This window comes from Schistocerca cancellata, chromosome 11 (assembly GCF_023864275.1).
Source record: "Schistocerca cancellata isolate TAMUIC-IGC-003103 chromosome 11, iqSchCanc2.1, whole genome shotgun sequence".
In the NCBI taxonomy this organism is placed as follows: Eukaryota; Metazoa; Arthropoda; class Insecta; order Orthoptera; family Acrididae; genus Schistocerca; species Schistocerca cancellata.
The window spans coordinates 74909022-74923593 of record NC_064636.1 but is presented as its reverse complement, the minus strand read 5'-3'; the positions used below and the strand labels follow the sequence as shown (position 1 = coordinate 74923593).

The 14572-nt window shown below is 38.1% G+C and overlaps 1 protein-coding gene across 7 annotated transcripts in view; it reads left to right on the top strand.

Moving 5' to 3' along the window:
• Window positions 1-8940: 8940 nt before the first annotated feature.
• Window positions 8941-14572, top strand: part of LOC126108973 (GRB10-interacting GYF protein 2) — a 187277-nt gene continuing 181645 nt past the window's right edge. For 5 of the 7 annotated variants that reach the window (XM_049914373.1, XM_049914374.1, XM_049914375.1 and 2 more), the window contains exons 1-2: window positions 9130-9228; window positions 9745-9785. In XM_049914373.1, the coding sequence (XP_049770330.1) occupies window positions 9754-9785 (32 nt within the window). In that variant the 5' untranslated portion in view covers window positions 9130-9228; window positions 9745-9753. The other 2 variants (XM_049914372.1, XM_049914371.1) reach the window with 2 other exon arrangements.

The following is a 14572-nucleotide window of genomic DNA, read 5'->3' as shown; positions in this document are numbered from 1 at the left end:
TGGAGACGATCGTAGAGATGCTGGATGTAGTCCTGTGGAACGGCTTGCCATGCCTTTTCCACCTGGCGCCTCAGTTGGACCAGCGTTCGTGCTGGACGTGCAGACTGCGTGAGATGACGCTTCATCCAGTCCCAAACATGCTCAATGGGGGACAGATCTGGAGATCTTGCTGGCCAGGGTAGTTGACTTACACCTTCTAGAGCACGTTGGGTGGCACGGGATACATACGGACGTGCATTGTCCTGTTGGAACAGCAAGTTCCCTTGCCGGGCTAGGAATGGTAGAACGATGGGTTCGATGACGGTTTGGATGTACCGTGCACTATTTAGTGTCCCCTCGACGATCACCAGTGGTGTACGGCTAGTGTAGGACATCGCTCCCCACACCATGATGCCGGGTGTTGGCCCTGTGTGCCTCGGTCGTATGCAGTCCTGATTGTGGTGCTCACCTGCACGGCGCCAAACACGCATACGACCATCATTGGCACCAAGGCAGAAGCGACTCTCATCGCTGAAGACGACACGTCTCCATTCGTCCCTCCATTCACGCCTGTCGCGACACCACTGGAGGCAGGCTGCACGATGTTGGGGCGTGAGCGGAAGACGGCCTAACGGTGTGCGGGACCGTAGCCCAGCTTCATGGAGACGGTTGCGAATGGTCCTCGCCGATACCCCAGGAGCAACAGTGTCCCTAATTTGCTGGGAAGTGGCGGTGCGGTCCCCTACGGCACTGCGTAGGATCCTACGGTCTTGGCGTGCATCCGTGCGTCGCTGCGGTCCGGTCCCAGGTCGACGGGCACGTGCACCTTCCGCCGACCACTGGCGACAACATCGATGTACTGTGGAGACCTCACGCCCCACGTGTTGAGCAATTTGGCGGTACGTCCACCCGGCCTCCCGCATGCCCACTATATGCCCTCGCTCAAAGTCCGTCAACTGCACATACGGTTCACGTCCACGCTGTCGCGGCATGCTACCAGTGTTAAAGACTGCGATGGAGCTCCGTATGCCACGGCAAACTGGCTGACACTGACGGCGGCAGTGCACAAATGCTACGCAGCTAGCGCCATTCGACGGCCAACACCGCGGTTCCTGGTGTGTCCGCTGTGCCGTGCGTGTGATCATTGCTTGTACAGCCCTCTCGCAGTGTCCGGAGCAAGTATGGTGGGTCTGACACACCGGTGTCAATGTGTTCTTTTTTCCATTTCCAGGAGTGTATTTGTACAGCTTCATTCAGACAGTATTTCTGTGTAGATAACAGCACACCTGCAAAAAGTCTGAGGTTACTATTAATATTGTCTGCAAGACCATTAATATTCAACATGAACAGCAAGGGACCCAACACATTTCCCTGGGGGTACACCCAAAGTTACTTCCACATCTGTCGATGACTCTCCATCCTAGAGAACATGCTGTGTTCTTCATACCATGAAATCCTCAATCCAGTCACGTATTTCGTCTGATACCACATGTGGTCATACTTTCGACAATAAGTGTAGGTGTGGTACCAAGTCAAATGCTTTTTGGAAAATAAGAAATTCTGCATCTCCCTAACTGCCTTGATTGTTGTTGTTGTTGTGGTCTTCAGTCCTGAGACTGGTTTGATGCAGCTCTACATGCCACCCCATCCTGTGCAAGCTTCTTCATCTCCCAGTACTTACTGCAGCCTACATCCTTCTGAAACTGCTCAGTGTATTCATCTCTTGGTCTCCCTCTACGATTTTTACCCTCCACGCTGCCCTCCAATGCTAAATTTGTGATGCCTTATTGCCTAAGAACATGTCCTACCAACCGGTCCCTTCTTCTTGTCAAGTTGTGCCACAAATTCTCCCCAATTCTATTCAATACCTCCTCATTAGTTATGTGATCTACCCATCTAATCTTCAGCATTCTTCTGTAGCACCGCATTTTGAAAGATTCTATTCTCTTCTTGTCCGAACTAGTTATCGTCCATGTTTCACTTCCATACTCCATACAAATACTTTCAGAAACGACTTCCTGACACTTAAATCTATACCCGATGTTAACAAATTTCTCTTCTTCAGAAACACTTTGCTTGCCATTGCCAGTATACATTTTATATCTTCTCTACTTCGAACATCATCAATTTTATTGCTCCCCAAATAGAAAACTCATTTACTACTTTAAGTGTCTCATTTCCTGATTTAATTCCCTCAGCATCATCCGACTTAATTCGACTACATTCCATTATCCCCGTTTTGCTTTTGTTGATGTTCATCTTATATCCTCCTTTCAAGACACTGTCCATTCCGTTCAACTGCTCTTCCAAGTCCTTTGCTGTCTCTGACAGAATTACAATGTCATCGGCGAACCTCAAAGTTTTTATTTCTTCCCCATGGATTTTAATACCTACTTCGAATTTTTCTTTTGTTTCCTTTACTGCTTGCTCAATATGCGGATTGAATAACATCGGTGAGAGGCTACAACACTGTCTCACTCCCTTCCCAACCACTGCTTCCCTTTGCTGTCCCTCAACTCTTATAACTGCCATCTGGTTTCTCTACAGATTGTAAATAACCTTTCACTCCGTGTGTTTTACCCCTGCCACCTTCAGAATTTGAAAGAGAGTATTCCAGTCAACATTGCCAAAAGCTTTCTCTAAGTCTACAAATGCTAGAAATGTAGGTTCGCCTTTCCTTAATCTTTCTTCTAAGATTACTGCAAAAAATTTATACCAAAATAAAACAACAATCAGAGCAGTGAGTCACAAATGTATCATACTGATGATTAACGGAAGTACATGATAAATTCTCTTCTCAATTTTTGGAAAAAATGTATAAATACGAGGTTATCATGTGTACCTTTTATGAGTACTCAGAAACTGTGATTGTAAAATATGACCATGCTGTTCAGGTAACTATCCTTTTCTCCCCATACAGTAATATGATATTAATTTGTTTCATATGTGTTAGCCTTGTTCCAAGATCACAAACAAGGCATTTGTTGTAGATTACTGGTTGCAACTTACGAGAGGCATTCAGTAAGTAATGCTACATATTTTTCTTCTTGGCCAATTTCGGAAGGGGGGGGGGGGGAATGCAGATTTTGTTTTGAGATGATGTGGAATATACCTGCTTCAGCCCCTATCGTTTCAGGAAGTTTTGATACGTGGCAGACTATACATAGTCTTCAAATTGGTATCTGTAATGGAGGTGCATCCTCAAGCAGAGAGCTGTCAGTGAGTTTCTTTTGGTGGTAAACCAGAACATTGCACATATTCATGGGTACTTGCAGAGTGTCTATGGAGACCTGGCAGTGAACAAAACCATGAGTGACACCTTCCGACATGCTTCTGTTTGGCCCAATGAAGGGTGCTTACTGTGGGAAGCAATACACGGATGAGGGGGGAGGGGGTGGGTGTTATTGATGCAGCAAGACTTTGGCTCTGATGTCAATCAGTAAAGTAGTACCACATGGGAATACAGGCCCTCACAATAAGATGGTGTATGGCTGTTGCATTGAATGGAGATTATGTTGGAAAATAGGGTTTTTTAGCCAAAAGAATTGGGAATGATCTGGTGTATTTGAATTCTGAAACCAACTTGTGTTCAGAAGGCCCCTTGTAGTTCGTTCAGTCAGTCAGTCATGTTTACAGTGTGTGTTCTATGTAAATAATTCATCCACATTTCAAGCTTTAACATTATGATGAGGCAGAGGTAACTTAAATGCACTGCAGAACAAGTGTCCCTTGAAAGGAGTTCTGTGCAACTATAAAACAGATAAACAACTTTAAGTTTTTATTCTTGAAATAAACAGTTGTAGGTAAACACACAATGCTCTATGAAAATACAGGGTAACTGGCACAAAGAAAAGGTGTTACTCAGGTGTAAAATTCAATGACAGCAAAGCAACCAATGAAAACAATTTTATAAACCACAACAAGAGTAATAACTTATGACACTAGATGGCATTTCACCATCAGAGATTTAACAACTGTATACATTTCAAAGGTGTTTATTTTTACAGTTTCAGCTGTGCGACATAAATGGCTAATGATTAGTTTCAATCATATGTAATGATCATCTTCAGGACTGAGAGCTCACCACTGATAAGCAGTCAATATCCTTTGATAAACACAATCAGCATTGAGTTCATTGTGTAACTTCAGGAAAATTACTTTTACCAAAAGATTTTGACTGATCACCAATGGTAACCAATCAGATCTGAAGATGATTACATATGATCCAGACTACCCATGATTCATTTATGTCGTGAAACTCAAGAATGAAAAAAAAAAAAACTGCCAGTCCCAAGCCAGGGCAAGCGACGAGGAAGGAGGAGGGTGAGGAGTAACACCTCGTAAAAAAAACCTGGGTCCATTTGGCTCTGGATGGTAGCGCCCTGTGAGGGCCCCTGCCTAGGGTTACAGGTGAAGCCCAGTCAACGGTCTCAAAGGCAGAACAGAAATCCTAACTCCCAACGGCAGAGAGAGCAGAAGAACCTAATGGAGAAAACCATGAAAAATAATCATTTTGGACTAACAATTCGATGTTACCCTGGAATTCATTTCCTACCATGTACAATTTCAATTGCAGAACGGAAAATCTGCTAGAAGAAAGCACTACCCCAGGTGGTAACTCGAACAAGGAAGCCACCATTGCTTTATGCAATGCATTGGGACCTAGGGTTCTGCAGAGTCCCAACATCTGCATTAAGGATGAGTCAGAGCATCCTCGGTGTCCTTCCAGACTCAATTTGAAAAGGAAATTCTTTGCAGGCACCTTGAACGTAAACTCATTACTAAAAATTGGTAAACAAGAAGAACTTGAAATTCTCTTAGATAAGCATGAAATACAAATTTTAGCAGTTCAAGAAACAAGATTTTTGAATGAAAATGTTACAGAAACCAAAAACCATAGAATTTTTAAGGGTAAACCAGCAATATAAATCATGAAAGGCATGCCAATACTTGGTTCCGCTTTCTATGTTCACAAAAATTTAGTAGATAACATTACAGAATTCAAATCCAGTTCAGAAAGACTCTCTCTTCTCACCGTTAAATGCAAAAATAAACAGTATACCTTTGTTAATTGTCATGGTCCACTCAATGATGACAATAAGAAAAATCCAAGTAAAGTAGAAGCATTCTGGGAATTTGTAGAAGAAGAAATATCAAAAATTCCAAAACCAAATGTTTTTACACTAATGGGGGATTTTAATGCACAAATTGGGAGGGAAAAATTGTTCCGAAAAATAATAGGATATTATCCAGCTCATAAAAGAACAAACAGAAATGGCACAAGACTAATCAGTTTTTGTAGAACATTTCAGTTGAAGGTAATGTCTATCTTCTTCAAAAAATTACCAAAAAAGGAAAAAAACATGGATCTCTCTGAATCCAATGATAGAGGAGTTCTAGTTAGATCACGAGGTTATTTCTAAACACAATTTTAAAGAAATCATGAATGTAAAAGTAGCAAAAAACAGGGAATTTGATTCTGATCATTACCCAACTAAAATTAAACTGAAACTTCTCCCTAATAAAAACCAAAAGAGACAGCAAAAATTAATTAAATATAATAGACAGACACACTCAACGTCACCAAAGAGGTAATAAAAAATTTTCAGGAAGAAATTCAAGGCAGAAAATCAGGGAAATTGGAAGAAATATCAAAAGAAATTAACAGGGCAGCAAAAAATGTATTTGGAACATCAAAAATGAAGAAGAAAGTCTGGTGGAATGAAATCTGTGAAGAAGCAGTTACAGAAAGAACAAAACAGTGGAAGAAATGGAAATGTTCTGGGAAGCCTGAATACCTTGATGCATTTAGAATGCAAAAGAAAGAAACAGCAAGAACAATAAAGAGTGCTAAAAGATCTTTTGAGAAATCACAACTTCTTGAATACAAAACTATTTTGTAAAAAATAGCTCCAGAATTTCTATCAGATGTTTAAAAGTCATCTAAAGGGCTACGAAGCTCAAAATATTTGCTACACAGATGAAAATGGTAAAGTAGGCCTAAGCAACAGCCAGAATTGAAATACTTAGAAAGTACTTTGAAAAATTATTGAACTGTGAAGAACCAAACTGTAAGCTAGAATTTCCAGATCTCAATGAAAATACAGAAGCAGATCCACCACCTACAGCTGAAGAAATTAAAAAAGCAATAATTACCATGAAAAACAACAAAGCCAGTGGAGAAGACTCAATTACAGCTGAACTTATTAAATGGTCTCAACCAAAAATTATAACTAATCTTCAGCTCATGTTTGAAGAAATATGCGAAAATGAATAGATACCAGAAGACTGGAAAGCGGCTCTCATCCATCCCTTACACAAGAAAGGTGATAAGCAAAGTATAAATAACTACAGATGTATATCTTTGTTGCCAGTGGGTTATAAAATACAACACTACTAAACAAGGTAGAAGCAACACTTGATAGCCAATTGGGAGAGTATCAGAATAGATTTAGAAAGGGCAGATCTTGCTCAGAACAGATTTTCAACCTAAAATCCATAATTCGTCACAGACTTACAAACTCCAAAGATATAGTTGTAACATTAACAGATTTTGAAAAGGCATTTGACGCAGTTGATAGGGAAACACTAGATAAATTAGCAAACCTTATTCGTGAAATGATCACAGACACCAAATCAAAAGTAAAGATTCAGGGTGAAATATCGAAGGCATTCAACATAAAAACAGGTGTAAGGCAAGGTGATGGCCTGTCTCCACTCGTCTTTAACTGCATACTAGAGAAAATAGTAAGAAAATTGAAACAAAAACTAAAAGAAGAGAAGCTATCACCAATCAGACTGGGAACTAAAAACAAAAGTATTGAAATTCACTGTTTAACATTTGCGGATTATTTTGCCATTCTTTCTGAAGACCTAAGAAATGCTGGAATACAAATCAGTCTCTTAGAAGAAATAGCCAACAATGCAGATTTCAGAATATCTGCATTAAAAAAAACAAAATTTATGACAAATATAGAAAAATGCTCCAAAATCCCTAGTGACAGATATTGGCCAGATAAAAATGGTTAACAAATTTAAATATCTGGGAGAAATTATCCAAGAAAATGGCTTAGAAAAATTTGCTATGGAAGAAATAGTACATAAAATGGAGAGAGCTTATGGAATAATTAGGAATGTCTACAACAAAAGGTGTATGTCTAAAAATTTGAAGATACAGCACTACAAAACAGTAGTAAAACCAGAATGTCTTTATGCAAGTGAATGTTAAGTACTACAGATCACACACACTTGAAGTCCTAGAAAGAAAAATCATTCAAAAAACACTTGGACCACCAAAAAATACAGAGGTATTGAAATTAAGAAGCAATGAAGAAGTTAATCGCAACATAGAAAACATACATGAAACACTACGAAAGAGGTGACTGCTATTTTTTTGACATTTATACAGAATGAACAACAACAGGTTAACCAAACACATTTTTAAATATCTTTGGGACAAGAAGTCAACAATAGGCTGGATTCAAGTTAGGAAAGATTTGGAAAGAAACAACGTAAGTGAAAAAGATGCAACAGAAAGAGAGATTTTGAAGAGGAAAGTGTTAAAAATGGAAGGATTCCAAGGCAAGAGGGAGAATAAGACAGGGTCAAAATGGTCGGAGAAGAAAAAAAGGATACATAGTGAAAAGATGAAAGAATACTGCAAGAAAAAGAAAGAACAAAAAAAAGCAGCATTGAAATTGGTGTGTGGTCCTTAGATGACCCAAACAAAGAAAGAAGAAACTAACTGCAAACAGAGAAAATATTATGAGGCAAGGTAATTCCATGGCTAGTAAAGGAAACAATAGAGATATAAAACTTCATCCCCTGTAGCAACAAATACGTATCATTAGTATAGACTAAATAATAACAGATGCTCTCAAAATATACCAACACAAATAAAATTGAACTAATTTAAAAGACATACTGCTCTTAAAATAATTAAAATCGTTTCCTCACGCAAAAGATTTATCACATAACAAAGCATAACGCATCTATTTTAACTTCTCTCCTTTGTCTTACCCCTGCACAAAAGTTTCATGTAACCTTTGTTAAGGAAAACAGGATGTTGGTGATTTCTTCAACTCTGTAGTTATTAAGTTAGCCAATTGAATGCATAAATAATAAATAATCCATTCCAAAACAAAGTACAAAAATTTGTAGCGCTTTGCATGTAGCGCTCTTTATGTACATTAGTGACTTAAGAACACAGTTTCATGTAGGGCCAAAACCACCACACAGCATTCTCACACTTGGGGGAAACTGGAAGTTTAGTGTGCGACTCTGTTGCTATCTGAATCATGAGCTCCACCTCTGTTGGACAAGAACAGCAAAAAACATCAGCCACAGCCTACTGCAAGGCTCATCCCAGAAAAATTAATCTACAGTGAATTAAGGCAACTATGGCATTCCCAGACCTAGATGGCCAATAATGTATTTCAAAAATCTACCCTTCAATGCATACACGCTAATTGCGGTGCCACCTTGATCTGTAGACAAATAAATAAAGGTTCTCTCGAGGACTCATTTTGTAATAATTTTACCAAAGCATTTCAGTCATTACATAAAGCAAATTAGAAACAACTATTAATGATCCCTGCTGAAACTGCACAACTAATTATTTCACTCCCATTTATAAATATGGTTTAATGAAACAGAGGCAGTAACTTCTCATGCCTTGAACACCAGTTTACATTGTATCTATAAGGGTAAATATTCTGTATACGTGGATTAGATTATTTAATTTCCCTCAAATTTATTGCGTTCTAATCGGAAGCTACGCTTTATCTATTAGAGGCAAAAACGAAGTTAAGAAATATCTTTTTGGTAGCTTTGCTCATGCAACACACTGCCTGCAAGCCAGAACAACTAATCCTCTCTCTAAATTCTCATACCCCTCAGCCCACGTAGTTTATGTTTCTACGGTCACGAAAACATCTTTGGATACACACGCCAAACATCTTTGAGAATCTTTAGAATTGCATTGGTTTCAAATGACAAGTCGATTGTTGTTATATTTAGAAGATTAGCAAGTTTGGTGCTAATAAGGTGAGCTGCTTGTTACATATGTATCATACATAGGATCATTATAGCACCGAGATACTGTTGTGTTCATCTGTTTAATACTGTCCATTTCTCTACTGAACTTAACAGACCGTTGTTCACGTGACCTTTTGTTGCTCATGCGCTGAATTTTCTGCGTCGGCCATATTGCTGTGCTGCTTCTACAGATAGTCACGGCGAGATACATAGGTATTTAATTTTATACATACTGAATCGAAGCAGTTGCCTTAATACGGAAAGACGTTTGTCGAAAAAGATAATTTGTGTTATTAGAGTTACTGTCATGCGCTCATTCGGGACTGTTTATAAAGAAATACACACATAAATACAACCAGATTGAAGAAGTCTATGTGGCTGTGTGCTGACACTCAGTAATTTTTCTTCAGTAGTTCAACGGAGTATTTTTTTGAAGTGAGCGGCGTATTTCTTTCATTAGGATCCATTTGATACTATCTGTTAGGCAACCCGAATTTCCAGTTGAATTTTTGTGCTTTGCAACCTGGACGTCCTTCTGTTCGTATACTTTTAAGGCGTGTGTTATTTTTGTTATATTAAGGGCATACAGCTGTTTTGAGTTAAAGAGAACTTGGGTTTTGACCTTGTGACATATCTCCGAAAGTGAATAGTTCCAGTTGATCGTCAGGAGACTTGTTAATTCAAATATAGTTGCAAGTAGCCTTAAGAAGATATCTTTTCCTGTTGCAGTCCTCTGCGATGGCTGATTCTCTGAAGTTTGGACCTGAATGGTAAGTATTGTCTGATTTTAATATTATTGCTATCTTTTCTGTGTTACTGTAATTTTTTTTAGATTGTACACTACCACTGTCATGAGCAGACAGTTTGCAATACATGACTATTTAACTGAAAGCGTAATGTTTTTGTTTTGTGTGTGAGTGAAAATTGTGTTTTACGAGACTGTAATGTTTTAGATGTTAGCGTTTTGATACGTCGCACACCCAGTGTTTTCGTTTATAATTCAAGCACTCAAATGAATTGTTAACTCTTAACGTTTAGTACTGATTGCAACCAAGTAAAAACACGAAAGTTTGATATCACAGCTCACATCCAACTACTGAACCTATTAAATGTTATAACAGTTGGGAAGTGATAGAGTAGATTTATTGATCCCAGGTTTTTTGTGTGTACCACTGAAAGTTTGTTACATTCGATATTGGGTAAAATAACTTGTATGAAATGAGTTCCAAAACATCCCTGGAGAATGATACACTGGTGTTGAGTTTAAAGTGATGTAATGTTGTGAGCCATAGTTTGTTGCCTATGTGCTACACATAATGCAAAACTTTATTAGTATTGAAATCCATTTCACAGGTAAATTCCTATTGTGGCTATCATTTCATTGTCTTAAGTATGAAATAAATATTTCTCCTGCAACTGAGGTAAACATTGAATGTTGTCTTCACTTAAGCCACTTATAATATTTCCTCCAGTTGAGAAGAGGTTGCTCTAAAAACATGTAGGCAAGACGTTTTTGTGTTCAATTCCTTATTCTCAGGAAGCTGTCACAATCATATTGTTCATTTTCATGAGACAGTTTTTGCCATGAACAGCAGTGACAGGATTATTTATTTTGGAGGCCTTAAAAAGCATTTATTTTCCAGTAAGTATTGGATATTGACGCATTTGGTACAGCTACATATTCCATAGCATAAAATTGCGGATGTCTGTTTCTTAAAGACGACTGAAAGGTAAAAGAATTTTGATCTTTAGCCCATAGGTGCAGTGACAAAGTGCATTTGCTACTTGCAGCAATATGTTAGAAGTAGTAGGTTATTGAGAAAATTGGTTCTCATGGCAAGATAAACTTCTAAAAAAAGTGCTCTCACTTTAAAAAAGTGTTATACAAAATATTTTATGTTGGGGAAAATGTTTATGAAACACAAGGATGTTCCAACAGAATTCAATGGAATAACACCACGTGGCCTTCTACATGCTATTAAGTATTGTTGATATAAAATTATTTTTAAGCTTCTGTAGAGTGATAGTTATTTTGTCCGTCAGTGGAATGAGAATATTAAGGCAATGTGCTTTCCTGCAGAGTCTCTCTTGGTACGTCAGTGATTTTCAGAATGTAGACTTACCAAATAGTTTGACTGGATCTGTTGATAAGTAGAAGTTAATTTTGCACTCCCATTCTTTCCTTTATTAATACACAACCATAATGAAAACAGTTTTGATAACACGAGGTGAAATTCGTCCTCTTGTTTACTTTGAATACATCCTTTTTGTGCAAATGTTTATGCCCAAGATTTGAAAGTAGCAGCCATATACTAAGTGACCTAATACAATGCTTCCCGGGTTTATTATTTAGCAATATTTTTCATTACAGAAATTGTTCTTTATGCATTATTTTCATCTTTTAAATATTTTAATATCTGTAAACATGTTACATTCGCAAAAACTTATTTTGTATGGATGCTATTTCTTTTTAGTGTGTGTGTTTTTAGTGTGTGTGTGTGTGTGTGTGTGTGAGAGAGAGAGAGAGAGAGAGAGAGAGAGAGAGAGAGAGAGATGGGGGGGGGGGGCAGTAAGAAGCTGTAGGAAATTGTAGGTTTGAGGAAAACATTTCATTCATCAATTTTTTATTTATGCTGTGATTTATTCAGTCTCATTACCACATTTATCGGCGGCTCCACTAAATAAGCCCACAACCTGTAGTCTCGCTTACCTTGGTTTTGAGCTCACTGTGGGAAAGTAATGGTGGGAATGTAATGTCCAATGTGTTTTGCCCAAAGGAATTCTTCTGACATCCTACTCTCATTTCTGCTACTCCTCATTACTTTGCACAATTTTACCATTTTCTGTACTAGTTTGTCTGAAGCAGGGTATCATTTGAAAGCTTAGCAACATTTTCATCATTCCATGAGGTTTTGGGCTTGCAGCTGGATGATATTGAAATATTGTATCAAGGTGTTGATGTCATGTAGCTGAAAGCCCGAAACCTCTTAGGATGCCGATTTCTCTGAGAAAACTTCAAGAATCACATATTCTGTGTGTTGTTTATGGGCCCATTGAATGCTCAACACAAACCATAAAGTAAGTTATCTTTCCTCCTCCTACTATTTACACTCTTGTTGCATTTTTGATTAAGGTCTGTTTACCAATTCATGTAAAAGTGATTGATATTTATTATCTCAAGGGCTGTGGTTCTTGAGATCGTTATCAGACTGAAGAGGGTGATAAGAGGACCTCTAATGTGTAGTATTAGATGCAAAAGCAACTATGATCTTAATCCTGTGAGAAAAGAATGAATTACTTTGCTACAGTAATTTTTTCTGATCCGCCCACATATTCTTGAAAGTGTACAAAGATACACAAATAATCTTATTTCCTACATGGAATTTTCTCTCTGTGAGCTGGTTTTTTTCTAAGTAGACAGAAGTGAAACACAAAATTTTTAAGCCAACAAATGCTATGTTGTGGCAAGGATTAAGTTTCTTGTTGTGGCGCAAATTTGAAGCACTTAAGCTAAAACTGAGTTTTTACTATTATCATCATACTGGTCAAACCACAATTAGCCTACAAGTATGAAATGCAATTCTGTCATTGATTATATCATTATTATATGAAGACTGCTTATCCTCTTGCCAACTTCTCCCTCTTTTTCTTATTTTTCTTTCTGAAGTAGTTCTACTCGTGCAGGTTGTTCAGAGTTTGTCCAATCTTTTCTTTTCTCACACAGTCTATCCTTCAACATTTTGTTCTGTCCTCTTTGATTTGCGACATTCTGCAGGTCTCCATCATTTTCATGATCTTCCAATCAGTCTTCTTTCAGATTCTGCACATTCCAGATCCCTTTGTGGTAGTTTTCTTCCCATTCTTTTAGCATGGCCAAATCTTTCCAGTCAATTTAGTTCCACAATTTCTTTTGCTGGATTGATTTGAAGAATTTTTCATTTATTTTCTCTGCCTTTTTATTCTACTCAGATATTTTTGCTCAGCTGCAGCATTCTGATTCATAGATCAAAATTTGGTAGAGAACGATTTGTGTATCATAGTCTTTGCTTGCGCAAGTATAAGCCTATTCTTAGGTGTCTGATACATAATAAATTCTTAATATTGTGAGATACACAATAATAAAATTTAAATATCTTCCTTGATTCTTTTTCTGGAGATTTTTGAAAACTTCTTTAATAAATTTCCGTTACAACTTACATTCCTCATTTGCCTTGTTAATTTTCATTACTCAACTCTATTAGGCTTATTTTCATGCCTGCTTTGTCAGATCCTGTCTGCCAGGTATTTATTTGTTTCCCAATTCCTGCACATTGTCTTCCCATATCACCACATCTGCATGTGGTACGAATTTCATATAATCTTTTGTTGGCCTTGGGCGAATGTTACTTACGATGTCCATGAGCAGATTGAAGAGCACTGGTGGTAGCACACATTCATGTTGATCAGAGGTCTGTTCTAAACCATTAAGATTTTTTGGTAGCTGCTCAATGTTTAGCATGTTAAAAAAAGTCTAGTATACTTTCTGGTAATATTATGATTTTGAGTGATAGATACACTTATGGTCTACATTTTAGTATCTCAAATATCTAAATAATTTGTATCTGTGCTTTGAAACCATTTTTTAATTTGAGTTACAGTTTCTTTTTACGTTCTCCGTGTTTGTACTAATTTGCTGTAAGAAATTTCTACTTTTGACGATAGTAATTTGACTTTATAAGATTACTACTTTCGAGAAAAGTGGTTGAATTTTATACAGAAATGCTTTTTGTGTTGTTACCCTGTATTGTTACTCTGATTTCACTAAAATAAGCTGACAACCTTTTGTGTCATTTGCTTTGCTTAAGAGCTCACTGTGGTAACAGTTACAATGGGAATGTCAGATGTGGTGTACGCAGAGAAATCCTTCCGACGTGGCTTTCATTTGCTTTTTGTGAAACATGCAGCCAGGTTGACTCGGGCTGAACAGATTTTGCGAACTTTGTTGGTTAGAGAGATAACAAAGATCCTCTGAAATGAGAAATTACACTTCCTATTTTCCTGTAGCCTTTTCCCATTTGTTGTGGGGCAGGGGTGGTTGTTACCAGTTTTGGTAACAGTAGTGATATTAGGTGACTGGATCCCTCCATTATGGCACAACTCTCCCTCCCCTCCCCCTCCGGTAAGGCATCGTTTTACCCAATCTGTCTCTATCTCATGTTAAAGTGTGGTAATATTCTTGAAGTGTTTGTAGAAAGTGTAACTGAGTTGGAAACTGGGTACCAGCCCAGTATTTACCTAGTTGGATGTGGGAATCCACCTAAAAGCCACAGAAAGGCTAGCCGGCTCACCAGCCCTCATTGTTAATGTGTGAGGCAGATTAACTCTGGGGCTAGCTCGCCTCCCTGTGTGTATTGAAAGCAGCCCTTTAATGCATCCAGCTATGCAAATGGGTTATATGGGGAAATTGTCCTAAATCACAAGTCTGTTGTTTCTTAATTTAATAGCGAGTCTGTCAATTATATAGTGACTTGTTGGATGATTGAGTAGTTTTGACTCACATGTTGTCAAAGAAACTGAG